Raw genomic sequence first — 25,053 nt, forward strand, 5'->3', positions numbered from 1 at the left:
ACACCTACATATTAGTGGTAATCATTGGTCCCTACCGAGTGGAAGTCTTTCTTTCTGGCTAACCAGGTTGTGCGAGATCTACTCCTTATCACAACCTGGCTTTTTAATCATAGAATTTAAATTTGCCTTCGTTTTACGCATGAAACATGAATAATGATCAACGAGTGACGATGAAGAACATTATTTCGGCTCGAATTTGTAAAAAAGCAATACTGACTTTCTCGGAAAATACGACTTGTTTCATTTTACGGTGCAGCAAGGCATGAAAGTACAAGCGAATTTTCTTACAAGTTGCTTTGTGAAACCTCAGTCTCATCTAATAGAAAAACTAGAAGAAGAAAAGAAAAAGATCAGATTTCCGGTATAAAATCATTTAATTAGAGCTGCCTGTACAGTTATCAATGGGGAATGCAACACTGCACTCCTGACTTCCTGCTTGAGTCACGCTTGGCTTACTTAGCTTCGCAAATGAAGCTGATAACAAACTGTAGTGCCAGAGAAGAGCATATAAGCAACGTGCGGCTCTTCGATATCTTATAATGGAATAAAATAACTCTGACGAAATACACATACAAGGATGCGGGAACTACGCCAGCGATTTTGGGCACGAGTATGTGAAGAACAAGAGTCAACCGAGTTCCAGTACATGACTCAAATTCTTGTACCTCAATAGCCTTTTCTATATCACAAAATGACATTGCACAGCCCCAAGAGAGTACGCTTTAAACATCTATACGGCACATGCGCCTCATCACACTTAATTATTAACATTTTATGAGTGTCATCAACGTTCTGCCCACGGCGATCATCAAGAGGCATCGAGGCGAGTTCGAAGTTCTATAAGCAAGCGAAGGTTTTAACGACACTTACAAACTTGCAGTCAACAGCTCTGTTGCCAAACTTATCCCAGTACAGATCACTGAGATATGAAGGTTGGGAATGGCGCAGTAGACGTTTATCCTTGAACGCTTTTTAATCACAAACCAACATCTCAACTTATGCTCCTCATACCGGCGCTAACCGTGCTCTCCTATAATAAAGAGAAGTTTGTCAGAGATGAGCGCTGCAAATAACTCGTACGCCTATTAACTAGTACAACAGGTACTTTTGTACCAAGATGTATAACAATCCATAGTTATCCATACATGAACCGAACTCGGTCAATTACCGTTCTGAATTTTGCTTACGTTGTCGGCGAGCAAGCATGTGTTTCGCATTCATTCCACATAACACAGAGTAATTCAAACAACATCGCAATGCGTATAGATATTTAGGCGACAAGTTTTCATCCCACTCTTTTGCAGTCGTTTGTCCTAATAAAAGAAATTAATTTTCTGAACACGAATTAAAGCTTTTATGAACTTCAGATCCAATTCAAGAACGCAGTATCTATGGGGACCGCAGAAGATAACTGCATGCGTGAGAGTGAGATTCATTACTGTAGTCAGTGTAGTGGAAGCTTTAAACGGCGCAATGAAATTCAATATTAGAGCTTTCTGAAGAAATTTTGGATCAAGACACACAAAATAAACTTCTTAAACTCTGCGATTTAAAAAAAGTAGACTAGCAATCCCGGAGGCTTACTCAAGTCGAGAAGATGAGCTAAACGTTAACATTTTCAACCTTTATTACGCAAGGTAAAGAAGAGAAGCTATTGGCCTATAATGAGTGTATCATGCACGTGGTAGCAGAGCCAAGTTTCGGGAGGCCTTGCGGAGAAAAATAGTAGCATCGACAAAGCTCTGATTTGGCACTATGATTGTCTTCTGCATCGGCAAAAACAGGTCAACCTAACAGAACACAGATGAATTGCTGTTATTTCCCGTAAAGCTACACTAAATCAGAAAAATACTCATAATAACAGAACGAGATAAGAATTTGTAATGAGTCTCAAGAGATTTGAATAAGTGACAAGAGGAGAAATGACGCTGCGATTTAACAAGTTGAAAAACGTAATATTACGAGTAAAATTTTCTGTAGAAATGCTAGATTAAACCCAATAACTTCCATATCTTAGCAAAAAAACTAATGATAAAAGAAAAATAGAACAACTAAGACCAATGTTTATATTCAAGAAATAGAGTCAATTTATTTCCAACACCAGAACATTAAAACTATTCCTCGTCACTTATTGCTAGCCCAATTATATACAAACTTTCCAGAATATTTTCAAATAAAAATTTCTCCAGATAAAACATCGATAATTTTTAAACGAATTCAATGAATTTGATGAGAAGATACTACTTGAGTTTTTGATCACTCATAGTTTGAAGATAGTTGAGAACGCAAAAGATAAGAAATTCGTGAATAAATTGACACAGCCTCCAGCATTGCCGATGCAGTCAACATACGATAGAGATAAGCTAGGTCAAAATGGTGGCTCAACAGCATTTCCTATAAAAAGAACAAAGATATGATGCACGGACTGCATAACTGAATATCTTCAAAATAAAGAACTACACGAGTCAATGATGCGCTTTAGAAAAACTAAGAGAAAGACTAAACAATTTCATATTGACACTAAAATACCGTATGATTTTCTTGTTTCTGACAGTGAAAAATTTTGCAGAGGGTAACGAGCCGACTGTTCGCCTTATTTTTCGACGGAAATAAGAAACATTTTCAGAGCGTCTTCCTCGATATAAACGAAAATAAATAAAATTTATTTCTGTTCCACGTCTGAAAGAACAGAAATCGAGAAATGAAGTCATTGCTAGTAGACACGGCAGAATACTGCGATGCGCTACGCCTGTAATTCTATTTGAAAAACAGACGACATTAAACAAAATTCTCACGAGAAACGGTAAATATGGCGCAAGCTTAGAGGAATAATTTGCAGTGATCCGAAATAACCACAATCATTATGAAGTGGGTGAAAGATTAAGCACTGAAACCCAGTAAGGAGTCCCATCACATGGTTGTAAGTAACGGCTCGTATTGTAGCGACATTGTTAAAGGAAGCAATTACAGCAATAGCTTTGTCAACATATACGATGAGCTACCAAAACGCAGGCAGCTCTTAAAGTGGAAGAAAATAGTAAATAAAGAAGGGTATAATGATAATACAAATGAAGATCAGCTTAAATATAGTCGCTATCCTAGCATTACATAGGACGACGAATATAGACGACAAGATCACCATCCTAATCCAATAAATTAACATAGCAAAGGAAAAAGAATCACAAATACGCAGCAATCACTTCCTCATGGTGCGTCGAAAATCACATGAGCTATGCTGAAACTCAATACCATCGCATCATGTCATGTCACCGTAACATATCTTAAGTCGTGCAGCCCAAACCATCGCAATACGTCATCTCACCTTAATACATCTTTATTCATCCAGCTCCAGCAGATAATCTTTAGTTGCCAACTCCACAGGTTATCACTATCGCCAAACATTACCACTAGGATTATGTATAAAAACATTGTTTACAGACATCTTGGAAACATGTACTGAGTCAAAGTTTATACTTAACATCAGTTAGATTTTTTGACGATACCGAGAATAGGTATATCACAAGAATCCTTCACTTTCTTATCCTCATTTAATAGTCTCGTATACACCAGCTCCAACACTAGCTCAGGCTAACGCAGTCATAATAATCCTTAATCACGAACTGTATCACCAGGAATATTTTATTAAGTTATGCTTCTGCTTGATGTATTTACCGATACGTTCATAGTCAAAAACTTGTTTGAGACGAATACGGAAAACAGATTGAGATTTCCAAATTTCGGGCGTGGAATAAAAGAGGCAGCGAATCCAATTGAATGAAAAGATAACGATGTGGGATCCCAGAGAGTACATGGAAGCAATGGTTCCCACAGCATTGCAACAACAATTAATAGGACAACATGTATTCTATTCCGAAAATATACAATTAAATTAATTTAAGAGTCCCAATATGATCTCGTAATTTGCTGCTGTAAGCTCCGGCTGAAAAATTAGGTTAATAGAACATCGATCTAAAACAGTTTTCACTTAACGCAGATCATTTATGACTGAAGACGGCCTAAATTCGTTCCTTCTGACGTCAGTCTCTTTATTTCACACTTCTGTCATTCCACTGATCTACTGTTGACCAGCATTCATACTTTAAGACACTCTCGCACATCTCACCTCAAGAAAGTCACTCAATTCACACCTCAGGACAATATCTCTTTATTTTACAGAAGTAACGCCAATCACACCGAGAAAAACTCATACACCAAATCTTGAGACTATAACGAACTTTGCTCCTTCTCTCGTAGCCAGAGGCTCCTTATACTTTGACTTATATATTTCCCTCATTCTGACGCTGATCATTTCACTCACATTTCGCTCGTTCTGCCGCTAGTCACTTCACCCACAAGAAACACTCACATTTCGCTCGTTCTGCCGCTAGTCACTTCACCCACAAGAAACACTCACATTTCGCTCGTTCTGACGTTGCCAAAGAACGACTCGCACACTTCGGCGCCTGCAAGTCAATAGACATGAGTCGAAGAAGTCAACTCTTAAATGCCGGTCGTCACATCACAGGCAGCAGCACAAGATATCCTTTCACGTAGGAATTCTCGATTAGAGTTTTTGTTTTAAAATCATGAACACTATAATTGGTGCTTAAATAATTATTATCAACTATGAATATATCATTTTCCTTTCCTATTCGTAATCACACTCATTACGACACCGTGTAAGGCTTTCTTTAATACCTATACTTATCCGCGTTCAAGTAAACATAGCAACAAGTTTTGAAAGACTAATGATGAAACCTAATGGTCATATAACCTCTTTTTCAAAGCACGACGCATAAAGAGGAGCTATTGAAGAATTAGAGCTAGTGGGCTGCGCGATCCTCCTCTGTTCTTCTCTAGGGAAATCCCCATCGTGTACAGGAAGAAGTTTCGCCCTCAGCTCTTCTTCTCCACCTCGCCCCAGGCGGACGAGCTCACCATGTGTCTCATTCTCTACTAAGGGCGCTGAAGCTGGCGGTGAAGATAAACATTCTCCATCTGATGCAGAAAAAGATGAAATTGACTCGTTTGGAAGAGGGATTCTGAAATGGTCAGGATGGAGAAGGACTTCCCTGTAGGACGGGGGTGCTTCGGAAGGAACACCAAAAAGCTCGTCAGAGGCCAAACTCGCAGGGCGACTTGTTCGATTTTCTCGAGGTGAAGATATTCTCACGATGGTCCCGCAAGATACTCCTGAGATTTCGGTCCTCTGGCGATCTGACTGCAAACTACGTGAAATGCGATTCTCGAATAACGAATCAACTGTGGAAGCTGATCGCGTAGAGCGGGATTTGGCACTGCATTTGGGGACAGCGCATGGACCCAACGATCCACCCGTCAAACACAATGGAGAGTTACTTCGGTCGCTAAAAGTTTCCGGGGACTGTATTCTATTTTCCAAATCAGAAGGAGAATGTAGTAGTTGACAATCTAGTTCAGAAGGAGAATGCAGCCTCTCACCTAAATCAACCTGTGTGCCTATCCTTTCATCCAAATCTGCATGATTAGTGCTTCTTCTGCTCATGTCTTCTTGACCAGTCGGCAGCCCACAACTCACGTCGTCGAATGCTTGGAACTGGAGAGAAGAAGGTGACCGCGATAAAGATGAGGATGGAACAGATGACGTTAGTGGGTAATGTAAGCGATTATCATCAGTAAGTTGATCATACTCGTAAGGAGACACAGGTGTCTGTGAAGCAGAGGAATCTTGTTGATATTCAGCTTGGTGGTATTGAGGACGCTGATAATGCTGCTGCTGGTAATTTATTGTTTCCTGCTGCGGAGACATGATCGATGGAGCTGAAATTTCAGTACTCTGGCCCAAGGAAGAAGGATGACACGACAACAAAGTTACGTCAGCGACTGAACTAGGACCCAAAGGACACGGTAAAGGAGGAGTCAAGCCTTCAGAATTTGTAACCGAATGACTCATTAGGATAGATGAATTCTTATTCTGGACAGCAGATGGAAGCAGAGGCAAAGACGCGGAATAGCAGTGAGAATTGTCTGGAACGCCAACTACATACAGCGACCCTTTCTCCCTAGAATCAATTTTAGATCCAAAAGATTTAATGAGATTACTATTGCAACAATTATTGGCAATGCTAGTCGAGCTGCTACTACTACAATTACCTGAACTACAATTACTGTTTTTAATATTTTGTGGCGATATTTTTCTCATGCTATTTTCTTTTCTGTTTTTTGGAGAAGATTTCAAAAAATTTAATGGATTTTTAGATTTTATCGTAGGTTGAGGTGAAGAGTTTGGGTTTCTTGTGTCAGAGGAGCGGGGATCGGAAGACGATGCGCCACGGTTCTTGCAAGAGCGAGGTCGTACGGACGCTCCTGAAGGAGGCGACGCAGAAGGCATGACAGGAGCTGAGGGCGCCATGCCAGAATGTTGAAGATGATTTGGATGTGCGGGACAGAGCAGTGGTGAAGAAGATGATGTAGGTGAATAGCACATCACAGATGCGGCGTCCGGTGAGGCAACCCTCACTTGGAAAGGAATGGAAGAAGAAATGTGATGAGCTTGGCTAGGCTTGAGGTCATCCAGCGTCTTGTTTGCCGCAGGCTTAATGTACGGTCTCTGCACCTCCGAGTCCTGAAAAATACGAGGCGTTAGAAGGATAAACATATAAGCGAATACACGATGTTATTATGGGCCGTCCTTCTTAAAGCCAGAGAGCAGGGAATTAACACTTCACCAGTTTTTAGTTGATGTGAAGCTTTCTTAAATTTTAAAATTCATGTTGACTATCAGCGATCAATTTCTTGATCTTTTTACCTTCTGCAAATGATAATGTACGTTGTGATTAATTTCAGTTAGAGTAGACACACTGCAATTTAGCACATTAAAGCCAAGCAATGCAGTCTTGGTTAGTGGTTGATAGCCAGGGGTGCCAAAGTCTGGGGTAAGTATAGTGAAAGTAATCCCAAAAGTTTTCAGTTTCAGTTAAGCAGTTCAATATGATGTAATTGCCGAGGAGTTGATTTATTTGCTAACCAGTTCTAATTTTCATTGGTCATGAAGCTTTAACATTGCTGTTGGAATTTATCCATGAGTAAATAATATGCTCATAATTTAAATACGTTACAGCTGCATCTGAAAGTGTTCAATTGAGTAACACTTGCTCAGGTAAAAAGGTTTTAGGTTTTCCGTCTTAATTTTTAAATACTTATCTAGATTAAAATAAAATTTAGCCTAAAAGAGAAAAGGAACACGGGGGAGTTGAGACAATCGTTTTACTTACCATAAAAATTGTTAAAAATCTTGCATACCTACCTTCCCTCATTATTCAATAAATAAATACGATCGTTGACAACGTAGCGAGCAAAGAATGTATAAACGAATTTAAATTTCGTGCCGTGAAGCTGGCTCGTACTCCATTTTATATAGGTAGTAAAAATTGACTAGATTATTACGTTTTATGATTTAAACAATCATGAAACGCAATATGATTTAAACAATCATAAAACGCAATATGATTTAAATAATCATAAAACACAGTAATCGTGTAAATCTCTACTGCCTAAACAGAATCAAGTACGAGCCAGATTCAAAGCATGACACGGCAAATTCTTTTATACATTATTCTCTCGCTACGTTCATCTACGTCAGCCAAACGTGATAGCCAGCGATGTCTGTCTGTATCTTTCTTTCTCAGCCGCTCTATGCCTCACTCTATCAGCTGAGTTGTCTGTATCTTTATGTCAGCCGCTCTATGCCTCTCTCTATCAGACGAGTTCTCTGTTTTCTTTATGTCAGCCGCTCTATGCCTTTCTCTATCAGACGAGTTCTCTGTATCTTTATGTCTCAGCCGCTCTATGCCTCTCTTTATCTGCCGGGTTCTCTGAATCTTTATGTCTCAGCCACTCTATGCCTCGCTCTATCAGACGAGTTCTCTGTATCTTTATGTCTCAGCCGCTCTATGCCTCGCTCTATCAGACGAGTTCTCTGTATCTTTATGTCTCAGCCGCTCTATGCCTCGCTCTATCAGACGAGTTCTCTGTATCTTTATGTCTCAGCCGCTCTATGCCTCGCTCTATCAGACGAGTTCTCTGTATCTTTATGTCTCAGCTGCTCCATGCTTCTCTCTACCTGCCGGGTTCTCTGTATCTTTCTGTATTATCTGCATCTGCATCTAATACACAACGCTCCTCTGATACCTGAAATCGTGTTAATCTTTCACCTGAATTCAGTTGATCTAGAATACACAAAAACGACAGTATAAACGAATGGAAAAAAGAATCTTAGTTAAAAATAAACAATGTTTGAAATTCGTTTGAAGTAATAAATAGATCATAAGTAAAGATGAACCTTAAATATTTGGGAGGCTATTTATTTATATACATCTAAAAATCATACATATGAAAGAAGGAGGAAGCACAACCAATTCAGTTGAATGAAGGCTAATCGCACAGTCCGAAGCATTGGATGTTGACAGATCTGTTTCAAAGATGCTAATACACCAGGTTAAAAAATTTCCGAAGCGAATTGGAAAGGAATAAAAGGAATATTATTTTTGCAATGCGTTAGTAGGAAATACGAGGTATTAGATATATAAACGAGCCATTAGGAAACGGAGACTCTAAGAGACTACCTATAAAGTCAAAACGTGTTTTGAAGATATAACGAGAAGTCGGTAGGAGGATAAAAGAAGTTTCACTGCATAATCTAAATGACTTAAGAAGGTACCAGAGGCATCATGAGGATACAAGAGACGTTTGAGTCAACAGGGCTGCAGGAGTTGTTGGTAGTGTAGAAGAGGCGTAAGAAACAAAACTTCTTGGGAGGGTAAACGCGGCGTTGGCGGGGCGTTGGAAATTTTTATTCGCACTAGGCAAAGTCAGATTTAAAGTACAGGATTAAATGGTGACATGAAACGAAATTTTCTAGGCCTAAGAATATCTCAGGAATATTGAACCATAGGAGTGACCAGTGACAACCGATATAGAAGCTTAGCAGCAGTTAAGTGTAGGACGAATGCGACAGAATTGAGTTTCAGAATGACAGAACCGAGTTGCTGAGTGACAGCACCGGGTTGCTGAGTGAGCCTACTCGAAGAGGGACAGTCGAGTTTGGTTGAACGACAGAACCGAGTTGCTCAGTAACAGAACAGAACAAAGTTTCTGAGTGCCATTCGACTCGCTGAGTAACAGTCGAGTCACTGAGTAACGAAAGACTCGTGGTAATCGAGGCAAAAATATACTATTATTTGAGTTGACGCGAAATTCCTCGGAAAACTGATTCCGACACTTATCCGAATAATTTGAAAGTGCTGCACATTTTTTGTTCTCGTGGTCTTTTTGACTTGCCAGCTCACACACCGAGGCATTCATGAGAACGAGTAAAACAGCAATAACCTGACGACGTCAACGACCGAACGATGACTAGAGAGAGACAGCGAGCGCCGCCACTGATAGACAGAGGAAGACAGCACATGCGATTGTCAGACGGAGAGCCACCAACCGAGAGCGACGGAAAGAGGCAGAAAGAGAGTAAATGAGAAGCAAAGAGAGGCCGAGAGAGGCAGAGAGCGAGCCCATGTTGATTGCCAAACTGAGAGCGCGCCCTACAGAAGGTGAGAGACTGAAAAGACGATAGGTAATTTATGGAGAACGTCGCTGATAAACATACAAAGAACCCGACTGATAGGCGAAGATACAAAGAGAGCTGCTGCAACTGAGATATACAGAGAATCTAGCTGGTAGACAAAGAGAGCCATAGACCCGCTGAGATACAGGAAACAGGCTGATCGACAGAGAGAGGGATAGAGCTACTGACACAGAGAGATACATGGAACGCGGCTGATAGAGAGTGGCATAAGGCGGCTGAGACAGTACTCGGTTGACCGTGAGATTTTTGAGATGCTTAGCCGGATAGAGACCGAGATCCCAGTGAATATAACGAGAGAGGCATAAAGCGGCAGAGACAGAAAGATACAGAGACTAGGCAGATGAAGGCATGGAGCGGCTGAAACAGAAAGATACAGAGAACCCGGCAAATAGCGAGAGGCAGAGGACGGCTGAGACAGAAAGATACAGAGACCAGGCAGATAGAGGCATAGAGGGGCTGAAACAGAAATATATAAAGAACGCGGCGGATAGATAGAGGCATACGGCGACTGAGACAGAAAGATACAGAAACCAGGCAGATAGAGAGAGGCATAGAGCGGCTGAGACAGAAAGATACAGAGAATCCGGCTGATAGGAAGAGACATAGGGCGGCGGAGACAGAAAGAGACAGAGAACCCGGCGGATAGAGAGAGAGACATAGGGCGACGGAGACAGATAGATGCAGAGAACCCGGCTGATAGAGAGAGGCATGGAGCGACGGAGACAAAGACACAGAGAACCCGGCGGATAGAGAGAGGCATAGAGCGACGGAGACAGAAAGATACTGAGAACCCAGCTGATAGAGGAGGCATAAAGCGACGGAGACAGAAAGATACAGAGATCCCGGCTGATAGAGAGAGGCATAGAGCGACGGAGACAAAGACACAGAGAACCCGGCGGATAGAGAGGGGCATAGAGCGACGGAGACAAAGATGCAGAGAACCCGGCTGAGACATAGGGCGACGGAGACAGAAAGATGCAGAGAACCCGGCGGATAGAGAGAGGCATAGAGCGACGGAGACAGAAAGATACAGAGAACCCGGCGGATAGAGAGGGGCATGGAGCAGTTGGGACAGAGAGCGGCACACAGAGACACGGCGTGCAGCCGCTCCGCGCATATTGATCAAGGCAGCTCCGGCAGCCACAGACTCGGCCAAAGCAAGCGACCTTGACTGCATTCTCGAAAAAATCTCGAGGCGGTCATAATGATAGGATGTTCATGAATGGCTTTTCATGTATTTCATGATTGATGGGTCGAGTTATGATACATTTAAAGATGATTGGTAAATATGTTGACAGTGTAGCGCATGTTTTGTGTATTTAACTGTTATTATAAAATTCCTACAACTGTACATTAATGTTTGAACATTTTAGGATGTTTTTTGTGAATGATATTATTACCACGTTTTTCTTAGTTTCCTTTCGTCTCTGTCTGTCTTCAAAAATTAAAACCTTAATTTAGAGCACTTCTGAAGATCCTAGGAACTTGAAATTTGGCATGCATGCTTATGCTGCCTAACAATTCAAGATTTGATCACCAGAAGTAATAATTAAAAATTTTTCAGATTTAAAAAAAATAAAAACCCTAAAAATTCACGGTTGGGAAATGCCTTTTTTTTTGTTGAACATCCAGAGTTGCCAACCCTGGAAAATGATTTGAATTGCTAAAATTGCTAAACTAAAAAGTAGAAAATAAATAAATATAAAAAAAAAAAACATTTTTAAAAACCACGTTTTTCTGGTGGTTACAAAACTAAAAACAATGAAATAATACGAATACAAAAACTTTTAAAAACCACGTTTTCTTAACGGACAAAAAAGAAAAACATTAACTCTTACATAATATTACGTAAGAATTCTTACGTTATGTAAGAATTACTGTTTTTATTTTTGTCCGTTAAGGAAACGTGGTTTTAAAGTTTTTTATTTGTTTTATTTCATTGCTTTTAGTTTTGTAACCACCAGAAAAACGTGGTTTTTAAAAATGTTTTTTTTTTTATATTTATTTATTTTACAACTTTAACATGATATAAAATACGTACGCTTCTAATAATGATGTGAACATTTGAAGAAGTATTCGTGACTGATATTTTACAACTTCAACATGATATATATTTACGTACGTTTCTAATAGATCTACCATAGAACATTCGTTATTGGACAACTCGAAAACGCCTCCATTGAATAAATTGTTCGAACGCAGTATTTGCAGCAGAGCTCAGTTACCTTTTACAATCAAACAATAAAGCAACACTACAAGGCGGTTAGCGAGAACTTCTGAGCAGTTGTGAAAATGTATACTTATTTGTCTATGAAAAGTTCAGTTGCTCATATAAATAACTATTGAATCTCGTGCGGCGACGACGCAACTAAGGACACCCCAGTGATGATAGACAAGCTAACGCAGAAATCTCAACGTGGCAGATGTCTCACTGTGACAAAAACTGGGGGCCGACACGAGTGCGAAAGCAATAATGACGTTCATTTTTGGAAGCGTCTAGATAATATCTGCAGAAGTGACTGCTGCCACCAAGATGCGAATAAAAAGCTCTATAAAAACATAGCTCCAACACTCAAGACTTGGGGAAGCATGAGATGAAGAGTATTTAAATCACACGGACATGCGCTATACTACGGGTAGTCGCTTGCCTGCCTTTGATGGAAGAAACTGCTGACGAAGAAAAAATACCGTGCTTGATTAATTGACGGAAAGCGTCTGAGATACGGAATAGGCTCGAACAAAGGCTTTCTAATTTTATCTGCGGACGAATATTGTGCTTATGTTGCGACGAAGACAATTTTCTTGTAATGTTGGTTCAAACTGTAAATTACCTTCCTCAAAATGAAATACAATTCTGATTTCTGAAATTTATATCTTCAATCTGAAATTCCTTGCTGCTGTGACAACGGGGAGCAAACGCTTAAAACGGACTACCAGATAATACATTCTACATTCGTTATATATATATATTTTTCTTACGAAAATCAAGGTTATCTTACCCTTGATTTAGGGGATTAGAAAAGCGCACAGAACGTAAACATATAGCCATATCGCTGTTGCGATAAATCTTTTCGCTGAAGAATTTGTGAATAGCTACATTCATACGTTGCTGTGATAATAAGCCGCCGGATTCATTCAGAATTTTTACACTGCGATATTTTTACGTCGCAGTGCTCTCATACGGGAGGCTTTTCGGTTTAAAACTGCAAGGCAAGTTAAGCGCTGAAGTAGTTGCATTGTAAACCGTCATCGGCAGATTGAATAATATCTTTTGCAAGTAAGTGGCGAGTGAAAATTATGTTTCGCAGTCTCCACTCTCTCAATGCGTTGGCGTGATATTTTAAATGAAGTAAAAAAATGCTACTTTACTCTAATTATCGATCTAGCTGAGCCAACTTACATTCTAAAAGAAAAAAGTGTTTATTTTAAGGCCAGTATTTTCAATCAATGATGAAATATGTCAATGTTCGTAAAATTTGCAAAGTCTAAGCAATTGAAATCTCGTTGTGAAGGTTTGGGTACATGCTTCTTTATAAGAGTTTCAACACAATATGCGTGAATTAAAATCTCTCTGAAAAGAGTACTTTTACGCTCACTATGCCAGCGCACGGAACCATGCAGGATGTTCCCACATCCACGTCTGCCACAGTACCGGAATTATGGATTTTTTAGAGCTCGGATCCCCACGCCGACCTGAGAGCGGTCATGCGGGAATTTCACTTTCAAAATTCACTCCCAGCTGACATAGACGAAATAAAAACATGGTATTAAAGCCATATCTTTACGCGCTCATTTCAAGAACGCTCACAATATCAGCAAACGAAATTTAACGCGTCAGTCAGTATTCTTTGGCGGGTTTCGCGCCGAACGAGTGAACGCGTTTATAAAGAGATCAATAGTCGATGAATCATGCGTTTACAACATTTTTAATGATCTTCAGAGCAGCTACTAAAAGCCATTTCAAGTTTTCATGAGGAAACGAAAATTTAAAAAATTCTAAAGTAGGCTCCAGTTTTAACATCAATTTTGAGTAGTAACTAAAGGCCATGTAACTGAAAGGACTTGGGGGACTTGCAAAGGGGGGGACTTGCAGAGAACACGTGTCCCGGTTCACTGCACATAACGAGGAAGTTGCTATCAAATATACGCCTGTGACTTGTTGAACAAGTGTCGTGATGCATGCTGTAGTTCACAGCTCAATACGCTGTCCACACCTGTCTTGCTGATAAGTCTCATGCGAGGTCACTGTGTGCTAAGCTGAGAAGAGCTTAATCCACCTGACGTTAAAATGTAGCACAATCATGAATTATATTCAGTACTTGTGCAAGATTTGAGCTAGCGACCTTTGAATTTGACAGTAAGGATAAAATCTCCTTTTTAATATTTAAAATCTCCTTTTGAATACTTTTATAAACGGAAGATAATGCAGATGCACTAAATTTATGCAATTGTTTCAGTTTCTTGCCTGCAATGTTATATTATAAATGTGTTTAAAATTACGTAACGCCTAATTTTGAAGGAGATTTTGACACTAGAGCCGCCTAAAACTTTTGCCGCAATTATAATATGTTAAACACATAGACATGTTAAACACATTCAACATAAATAAGTTCGTTACACCTCACAGACTAGAAATGTTTGAAATTTCGTCAAACGTGATCAAATGCGTACTTTGATTGGTTGCTCGGATTTAAATAATGCGCTATGTTCTCAATTCATTCATTAATATAAATGAAGAAGTTCTCAGCATGATGACATTGTAACTTGAGGCAATATCATGGAAGTGACAGGATGAGCAAGCAATCAACAAACGTTAACAAGGCGCGGATTGAGGTAGCATTCCGCTGAGATTGTCGTTGAATCAATGCGTTCATCGGACAGAAGAAAATAAGAGATTTGCGGAACATCTACTCGACAGAATGAGGGCGAGACTTAAAGTCGTACTGATAAATGCTCTAACTGTGTCGTGACTTGCCGAATGCGCGCCACACACGTGGAATTTGTGCAACAAAGAACATAGACAATTCGATGTCAAGCAGGTGACTGCAAAAACCTAAAGCTATGTTACAAATAAATTGCTGCTTAGCCTGTACTAGCACAGCACCAAACATCTGAAGTGGCCATTAAAGTCACAATTTATGGCTATAACGGAAGCAAAAAATCAGAATCGAGCACACGTTGAAAAAGATTTCAGAGGAACGTACTCACCTGCGGATAACGTCTAGAGGATGCAGAAATGCTGTGAAGTTCTTCGCCGTCTCGCCTCGCAATCCTAGTTGGGTACTGCTGGTTGAAATCAGGGATAGGGTTCGACTGCTGCAGTTCTTGCAACCGTTCCACTTCTTGACATGAGTAGAACTTCCTGTCGGACGGCTGGATGTGGTGAGGCTGATGAAGTTGATTATAATTTTCAACGTAACGGTCTTGTTGTCTGACGGCTTGATGGTGGTATTGATGCTGCCGGTGCGGTTGAGGCTGTTGTGGTTGCGACTGTACTTGAGGATGATGCTGGTTGCGATGATGATGGTGATGATGATGATGATGACTGCTAGTCGCCACACACGCCGATCCTCTGGTAGTGGCGCAGGTGGTAATGGTGGTGGTGGCAATGGTAGTGGTGATGGTGGTGGTGCTAGGGAGGCTCTGCAAGGAACGACTTGCCATCCCTGGGCCACGGCAAGCGTTCACGCAGTCTGCGGCGTACACCACCTGTGTGAACACGCATTGTTACTGTGTGAACACCAAGTTACTGTGTGAACACGTACTATTGGTTGAAAATATATGGTTACTGTGTGAAAATACATTGTTAGTGTTTAAATGTTCACAGTTACTGAGTGCACAAACACCATTACTGTGAAAACACGCATAACGCAGCATTACTGAGCAGATAGTCATGTTAATGTGTGATCATACATCGTTACGGTGGGGACACGCACAATTACTGTGTGGACAGACGAGTATCATTACTATGTGTTTATGATCTGTAAAAAATTAGTGAAACGTACGTGAAAGAATAAATAGTGATGTATTCATCACCTATATGAAGAAGCATACTAGAGAATTCATATTGTGTAAAATCCAATAGCGCTGTTCACACAGGTTGATGAAATGAATATCAGTGTTTCACTATTATATTATAAGTCACTATTATAATAAATCAACTCTTTTTAAAGATACACCGATGGACGCACTTTTTGATGCAAATACACTTCCAGCTTATTCAAACCCAAAATATGTATGTACAAACACATGACATTAAAATTTGTCATAAAACGTACCTACGTGACATATTCACGAACGTATGATACAAAAACAAACGACACGTAAAATGACATACAGTTTCGGAAAGGAAATGAACTGAAGATAACATGAGTGAATGAATTTTAGCAATGAACTCAATATCGTTAAAAGATCAAAAGAAGGACAGATGAATCAGCGTTTGGTCATCGAAAAATAAAGACGTCGTGGCTTGTTAGCTGAAAAAACAAACACAACGTCGTGTGTTCACAGAAAAATGAAAACGACGTTGTGTGTGTTCACAGTAAAACGAAAACGACGTTGTGTGTGTTCACAGAAAAACGAAAACGACGTTGTGTGTGTTCACAGAAAAACGAAAACGACGTTGTGTGTGTTCACAGAAAAACGAACCCGACCTGTTTTGTTAGTAGAAAAATGAGCACGAGGCCGTGGGCTAGCGACAAAACGAAACTAGACATCGCAGGTTGGCTAAAATTCTTTAATTCGTATTTAAAATTGAACCGAAAACGAAAACTTGGCAATTTGTTAGCAAAAATTTGATCCCGCCTCTGTGCTTAATCATGAATGCGAACCTGACACAGGTCACAGGTTGTTGTGGTAAAATGACCATTGCGATTTGCGGTCGCAAAAAATGAATACGACGGCGTATGATTACAGTAAACCGAAAAAGACGTTGTCTGTTCACAGTGCAACGCTCTGGACACCGTTTATTAACAGAAAATGACCCCGACGTCACGTTTTGACAGAAATGTAAACACAGCGGCGGATATGTTCGCTAAAACGAGTCACACTGTGTTGGCAGCAAAGTAACACGACACCGCGTGTTCACATAAAAGCAAAGACAACGTCGCATGCCCACAGGAAAGGAACACGGCGTCGTGTGTTTGCGGAGAAGCAAACACGACGCTGTGTGCTTAGAGAAAAATGAGAATCATATGTAGGCAGAAAAACAAACAACGATTTTGTGTGTTCGTAGAAATACGAAAGAATAGCAATGTGCTGACACAAAATCGACCACGACGCTGAGCGTCCTCATGAAAACTAGCATTACACAGTAGTTAACAGTAAGACGACCACTGCCTTCAGTGTACACAGAAAAGCGAATAAAGCGCTGTGTGTTTGCAGTAGAACAAAAACGACGTGGTGCCGCAACAGCAAAACGAACACGAAGCAACGTGTTAATAGATATATGAATAAGTTTCCTTCACACAGCGCACGGAGTAAATGAAACCGAAGACAATCCAAAGCAAAACAGTTGCAAGGAGATCGGACGACGTCAAGCACGATGGAGAGCGTGCAAATTTTAACACATGTGCCAAGCTGCCGTGTAAATCGCACAGCTTTGAAGCAAGGAATTCTCATTCTAAGATACTATCAGCATTAATTAGACCATCTACAAAAAAGAGACATGAAATTAACAGAATTTTTCCTCATACTACTAGATGACCTTGATTAACTTAAGTTAAAATTGGCTTCAGACTCAAATTCACGTTCGATCTCGAAACGGGAAAGCGAGTCTCGTTTATAGGAACATTGTGAGCATAGAATATGAAAATAACTCAAAAATACATAATAATGAGTACTGTAAATTAGCGATGAATTGAATAAATAAAAGAAAGAAGCAATTTAAAACAAATAAATACTGAATAAAACAAAAATGCAATAAATAAATCACAACACTAATAAATAAACGGCAAAAAACGAATTTTCAGGGGAAAAAGTAACTAAAAGTTATTGTCGTATGATAATTACCAGAGATGACAAAACGTTTAGGAACAAAGATCGATAGCCAACAGTGCAACACAGGACAGAATAGTCTGGACGCGAAGGTGGCAAAAGCACAAGTGTTTGCAACAGTCGTGACCTGAGAAGACGCTTTGCAAGTTTGCACAAGAACTGGAGAAACAGAACGGTAAATAAAAAAAACAGCAGACAGACGCTCGAACAAATTCTGAACACTTCGCATTTTTCATATCATTGAGAATATTCGTTAGCTGTGCAACAGATTTTAGGTGAAGATGAAACAAACATAAAGACATTTCAGCCTAGTATCTTCGTTTTTACAGAGAAATACTACAGCTATATATCCATTTATTTTCTTTTCAGAGGCCAAGGGTACATATTCTTTCAATGGAGATTGGAGAGGAAGAGAAGAGGTAAGAAGAAACACGTGACACATAATGCAAGAAAATGTGAGGCACAACACACCTTAAGGCGTCAATGCGCGGTCAATGAAACTTCATGTGAAACAAATTGAGGAACATGACAATTTATGCCTGGCCGAGCACATTATGCTCGGCAATGCGGGGCACATGTCACGTTATGGTCGGCAATGCGAGAAACATGTCACGTTATGGTCGGCAATGCGAGAAACATGTCACATTATGGTCGGCAATGCGAGGAACATGTCACATTAGGTCCGGCGATGCAAGCTCACAAGACACTCGCTGCATGGCTGACCATTGAAAGCACCAGCCATTTAAAAGCACAGTGCGGCAAAGCGCACGACACTTGCAATACGAGGCAAGGGCTTCTGTGCGAGTAACAGGGAAGTTCTGGAAATTAAGAAGATCATGTCAACTAACTCGCCAAATATCCTATTGTCTGGTTGAAATCAGAATGATTTTGGTAAATTCATTCAACTAAATTAACTTCCACGAATCGAAAATAATAACCATGAAATTATGTAATATTATGTCACAGAATGCTCAATTGGAATCCATTTCGCAATAAATAACTAGATCGCTTGCAACTTGTGAATGGCTTGGACGTCTCATTTTCTGATCCGCCATAAATATTCTCAAGAATTCGATAAGACCGAGGCTAGGCGGCCGCCCCGCGAGGGTCATTAGGTACGAAGTCACCTTGACTGCAACGCCACACTGCAAGGAGCGCAGCCACACGCAAGGCCCACCGCTCCACCGCAGACCTACATCGTCTGTCAGCGAAAAATAGAACAGGAAAGTTTCCTAAGGGCTCTCCTAAGAGGGCATGCAGCAGTCAGCTGAAGGTCGGGCGGTCTGGCCGTCTGGGCGATCTCTTGAATGTCGGTGATGTACAACGATCATGTAAACATCGTTGATGTGCAACGATCATGTAACCATCGTTGATGTACAACGATCATGTAAACATCGTTGCTGTGCAACGATCATGTGAACATCGTTGATGTACAACGAATATGTAAACATCGTTGATGTGCAACGATCATGTAAACATCGTTGCTGTGCAACGATCATGTGAACATCGTTGATGTACAACGATCATGTAAACATCGTTGATGTACAACGATCATGTAACCATCGTTGCTGAGCAACGATCATGTAAACATCGTTGATGTACAACGATCATGTAAACATCGCTGATGTACAACGATCATGTAAACATCGTTGCTGAGCAACGATCATGTAAACATCGTTGATGTACAACGATCATGCAAACATCGCTGATGTACAACGATCATGTAAACAAACAACATCGCCATTTGCATATAATATCAGGGGGTCCAGCTGCTGCGCATGTGAAGTCCGTAGTCGCGGCAAAAAAATTAACACGTCAGTTGAGTCTCAAACCATACCAGGAAGCGCTGGCAATCGTATGTAACTCTCCCAATTGTAGAAGTGTAATGTGAAATTACGATTATCATAAATTTTCGATAACCTTATAACAGCTAATCACGAGGAGTTAACTTTCTAGTTGTATTAGTTGCTACTCGAAAAAAATAGTACTAGTGGTACCGATATACAATATTATTAGAAAATCACATGGGAATACTTAGAAATAACAGGAAAGAGAGAAGAGGGGGAGGAGGAGATGGGGTGACATAGTTTGTTTAGTCTGATGAGGTGTCTAGACAGGAGGACCCAGGAGGAGGAGGGGGGCGATGGACAGGAAGGGGGGGGGGCTATGTTGCTGATAACAGCGAGCTCGCACATGATAAGCAGCACGCGTACGCCCACCCAATAACAAAACTATACAAGAACTGAACACTGATTCTCGTAGCTATGATACCATTGGTAATGTCAAACTAAACAACGGAGGGAATGAAACTAGATTTAACTGCCGTTAACTAATGGCCACAGTGAAAACTTTGATAATGCAGTGAGATGTCGGAGCTTACAAGTTTTGGGTGCGTGCACCATTTTTTACAACCTCTAGCCAGCTAAGAGCGAGTCATGGCGCAGGTGTCACGGAATCTGTTCTAAAGGCACATGAACACCACAAGTGAAAAGCACAGATTACTCAACCAACTGTGGTTATTGTTCGTACCCAATTCTCGTATGTTCGTACCTGATCATGAGTGACCTGGAGACATGGCTATACCACTAACTGCTTATACCCACCTGCTTATACAATAGAACAACTTAGGATTAACTTTAATTAGTAAGTGAAACTTCGGCCCCTCATTAATGTACTTAACATATTTTTATTCCTCCTTTAAAACATCATTTCAAAAATGAAGGAAATTTTATACGGGGTTAAGTATGCATTAACAAATGTTCTTCAAGAAATCATCGAATAATGGTCTTCATTTATATTAATAAATTAAGGTCATTATTCCTACCATGAGTCGGATGCAGTGAGCAATGGATGCACACTTGCTTAAAAACTCCGGCCATGGGGTATCTGGGTCAGTTATTAGTACATAGCTTGAGCTTCTATTTAGGGCTGCAATACGACAAGGGAAGATTCTCGGTGACTTCCAGGAATAAGCAGTTCCATTTTTCAATGTAGTAGGTAAAGTTGAATCAATTTTGCTCGAGTGCAGAAAAGTCTTCAAGTTTACTACGCATAATTGGGTTGCAAAACGAGAAATAACTTCCTGTGGAATACACTCTACCAAACCATGAGAACTTGTTATTAGGAATTTCAAAACAACGACGCTTTGGGGTTCTTGTTGCAAGGCTCTGAGCGTAGAATAGGAAAAAAAAGTTTATCAACAAAGTCATTCGGCTGGCACTGTGAACTCTTTTTGGTTAGAGTATGAGCATACCAGTAGCAAATATCTACATTAATCGAGTGTGCGCCGAGTGGTAAGTGTTCCATTAAGTGTGCGTTGATGTCACAGGGTCCGCCACTGAGTTATGTAACAGAGCAACTGCCATGAGCTGCCAGTCACTGGGGCCGCGATCTTTTGGATGACCTCAAAGAAATCAGTGGACTCGGTGACACCAGTCGCACACATGAATTAAAATATAAACATATAGAATTTTATTTGAGGCCGTGCTTGATGGTAGAATTAGATCTGGGGGAGACTTTTCTTCGTCCGCAACGTTAAATGAAAAATTAATTCATAATTATTATGCACAGAAATCAGGTTTTACCCTCAATATTACTAATTAAGAACAAATATTTTTCGAATGATTCGATAGTGAACGATGAAATAACTTTTGCATGTAAAAATATTTTGAAGGCAAGCAAGGCATCTTTGTATCACGGCTTAGAGATATGACAGGGCCTTACAGATGTGTTTGGATAAACCCATACAGATGCTATAGTAACCTCATTAATATCGGAGGAATAAAATAGTCCAACAGACACGTGCTATTCTTACGAGGTACGCCCATACACGAAGTCATTAGAGCCTGGTCACGAAAGAGGACGTGACCGCCAGGCTGTCACGTTTCGGCAACGCAAACTTTTTTCCCCTTTCCGTTTACTCTGACTTGCCTCCGCGTGTTGCTGAGAGCAACAGGACGCGACGCAAATTCCACAGCAACGGCCCCTGAATAAGCTTGAAGTCCTGCGAAATATTAACCGTCTAGTTTTAAATTAGCTCTGGATATAATCAAAATTAAATCACATTCAATTTCGCGGCGAAATGTGAGTATTTTGGAAGCTGCAGAGGTCGTGACGGAGATTCGTCGCACACCAAAGAAGATTAAGGTGAAACGTTCCGCTATGTTGAGCAACATTTGGCAGCACAACCATTTACACTGCAAACCAGTAAAAACTATCTGGGTAAAACTAACAATTATACAGAATTAAAAATGAGAATAATAGTAAACAAGTGAAAAAAAACAATGATAAAATAATAATGTTCAACAAACTGTCTTTGTAAGAGTATCACGACGAAAAATCTGCGATTATACTATATTATAATTGTACTATTTAATCTTAAATTATACCGTATTTATGAACAATCACATTTGACAAAATTTAAAAATTAAAAAGTTTCATAACTTGCCAAGGTGGCTAAAATAATTAAACTGAGACTCACATTAGTGAGTAAAATTTCGACTCTGCAGTTCGCATGGAACATAAAAGGAGATATTTGCGTAAGTGGCATGTTCGTGTCTCACTGACCTCTAAAATCGTTTACTGATAAGAAGTCACCATGCATGTCATGTTTACGTGACATTGCTTTGAAGATAAAGAGTTGCGCAAGTGACAGCAAGAAAAGAATCGATCATTACACCAGAAAACAACAGGAGCAAGGGAACCAAGTTTGCACTACATACAACTGCTTTGCTGGCGGTGACACATACGAAGTGTGAAAGGCGCTCGGTAAAGTAGAAGAATGAGATGCTTCGTAACCTCAAGATTGACCGAAGGTTCGAGCAAATCGCATGAACGTTAGAACGAGCGTTCAGCGTATTCGACAGCGTACTTTAAACAAACGCTAATTAACCAGTACTCAAATGGAAGAAAGGAAGCTTGCTATAAATTACGACTATAAATTATTACTATCTAGAGGAGCATCAGAACTGAATAGAAGCATATCAAATGATTATAGAACGTAAAGCAGAGATATCGATTTGTTCACATGAGCTATTCAAATCGATTGCGTAACGAAGTCCATCAGCAACACTCAGCACCGCAAAAGAGATGCATACACAATGCAAGAGAGCGAGCTGGGCACCACAGAGCAGCTTATGCAGCACAACCGACGGCGAAGGCATCAGTTGTTTTGAAAAACGTGCTTTGTTCGAGTCAAGCTCACCGCGTCTAGTGAGCTAGACTTGGGGAGCTCATAAGTGAATTTATCTTCATCAAAAGAATTAGTTTCCACGAACATATAGGTCGTAAATTTTAGGCCACGAGTAGCTACATAGTGTTGCATCTCAATATATTGATTGTATTCATCGTGGACGCAAGGAAAGAATAAAATATGGTTAATTCAAAGTACGATGCATAAAATCACGGTTTTTGACGAACAAATACAACACCTGTAACAACGCAAAACAAAAGAAATATATATACTTCTTCTGTATATAAAAGAGCCGAACATTCGAGAGCGCGGTAACGGCAGTCGTGCGCACATTAGGACCTCCACTACAGGGTTTCCTGGAATGCATGAGTCAGCGCGTGACCGGCAACATTGCTGCATCCAAGGCAAGTCATTGCCTTGGATCGTCGCTTCCACCGACCAGGAAAACTAAGCAACAATTTGAGAGTGCACACGCGACTGCCTTGGTCAAGAACAGAGGCGTCCTCTGTCTTCATGGAAGATTGTGGGGAATTATAACTGGTGATGGAATGGGCCCGATCACTCATACAGAGACGCTGCAATTTTGACAGCGTGCGAGTCGATTAATGAAAATTTGAAGCAGTCTAAGAAAAAATAAAGAATATGCCGGACTTGTATTAAAAATAAACTGAATTTAAATACTGTACCTACGGTACAAATTGATCATTGTAAAATTATTAGTAATGATAACGGCATGGATTTTATCCCGATTAATGAAGAAAAATTATTTAAAATGGAGGAAAATAGAGCTAGAAATTTTCATTTACCTCTTCTAGAAAACAGTAAAAACAAATTGGGCACAAGGTGCCATTAAAAAAAACCAGCTACACTTCATAATTTCTCGAAATAGAGTACGAGTCTATTGGAGCTACAGTGGATGAGCGATCATTAGCCAATAAAGCTTAGGGTGTGAGGGAACTGGTCTGTCTATTGACGCAGTGACTCAGCAGAACAGCAACCGGCGAATACAGCGGTTGAGGCGTGTTACTCGCATACCCCCACCTCACTGACCCGTCCTTACTCAATTGTGAACAGATCATTTAAAACTATATTGTGATCGAGAGTCTCGCGGAGAGTGCAAATTATTACATCGTCAAGAACCGTTATGGTTAGCGAAAACTAAAACATTTGGGAAGAGCTTTGTCTGTCCGGTGGTCATAATAAAGAGCAATTAAGCCCGTGAATTTTGAGCCGAGTCATAAGATTCTTACGTAATCTCAGAACTAAATGGCCTAGCTAATAGCTAAAAGGCTTAGCCTAATCTGAGCTTGAAACTGATTGCCTGTAGCGAGGAGAAACCACTCCCTGGCTTTATCGTAGATAAAAAATTATGAAGATAGAAAAACATTGCCTTTCAATTTCAATTATGAGAAAAATTTGGAACGTTGAAATTATAGATAAAAAGTTCGAATTTATCTAAAATCAGGTTGATAATTTCAAAAGGAAACCTGCTAAGCCATGATTTAAGAATAAGGACGGTTACTGCAAGCTTTGAAGGGAAATAATAAAGTTATTTACTTATCAACATCGTTTGGCCTTCGTTTCAGGTCAGTTTGACCAGAAAATAGAATAGAGCACACATTTCGCAAAAACATCATTGATAGAGCGATAAATCGAGTGATAAGGTTCTAAGCATTGGTTGCATACCCTAAAATGCAAACATCCAGACTTACCAAGTACCTAACGTCTAGCCAGCGATCGAGGAACATGTGGTCAACAAACATGGAAACTGACAGACGATTCATTGCCTAAAGAGAAATGACGATCATGCGGAGCAGAACACAATTGGTGGCTAACTCAGCCAGTGCACAAGACTTAGAATGATAAGTGCGGCACTGACGGACGCCCCGAGACACGACACCGCAAGAACTCTACAGAAAAAATGAAAGTTGTCGGAGTGAGGCAAGGTTAGCCAAGGTGAGACGGCATGATCGAGGCACGCCGGGAAGATGAGGGAGCGGACAGAGGGAGGATGAGGGAGCGGACAGAGGGAGGATGAGGGAGCGGACAGAGGGAGGATGAGGGAGCGGACAGAGGGAGGATGAGGGAGCGGACAGAGGGAGGATGAGGGAGCGGACAGAGGGAGGATGAGGCAACATAACGTGACCATTATTTTTTAGCGAGAATAAAAATAAACTCAAGTTCCTGAACTAAAATCAGGAACAATCGTGTTTGAAACCAAAATCAGAAAAAAGCTAAACTAATTAAC

General features: G+C 40.4%; 1 protein-coding gene across 2 annotated transcripts in view; it reads right to left on the reverse strand.

Annotated features, from left to right (window-relative positions):
- Positions 1 to 355: 355 nt before the first annotated feature.
- The window catches only part of LOC108666266 (probable nuclear hormone receptor HR38), a 98,082-nt gene continuing 73,384 nt past the window's right edge, over positions 356 to 25,053 (reverse strand). For both annotated transcript variants that reach the window (XM_018153100.2, XM_018153101.2), the window contains 2 exons: positions 14,828 to 15,328; positions 356 to 6,604 (listed from right to left, as the gene is read on the reverse strand). In XM_018153100.2, coding sequence (XP_018008589.1) covers positions 4,766 to 6,604; positions 14,828 to 15,328 — 2,340 coding nt within the window. In that variant the 3' untranslated portion in view covers positions 356 to 4,765. The remainder of the gene's footprint in view (positions 6,605 to 14,827; positions 15,329 to 25,053) is intronic.

The sequence above is a fragment of the Hyalella azteca genome, unplaced genomic scaffold, assembly GCF_000764305.2.
Source record: "Hyalella azteca isolate HAZT.00-mixed unplaced genomic scaffold, Hazt_2.0.2 contig14896, whole genome shotgun sequence".
Taxonomy (NCBI): domain Eukaryota; kingdom Metazoa; phylum Arthropoda; class Malacostraca; order Amphipoda; family Hyalellidae; genus Hyalella; species Hyalella azteca.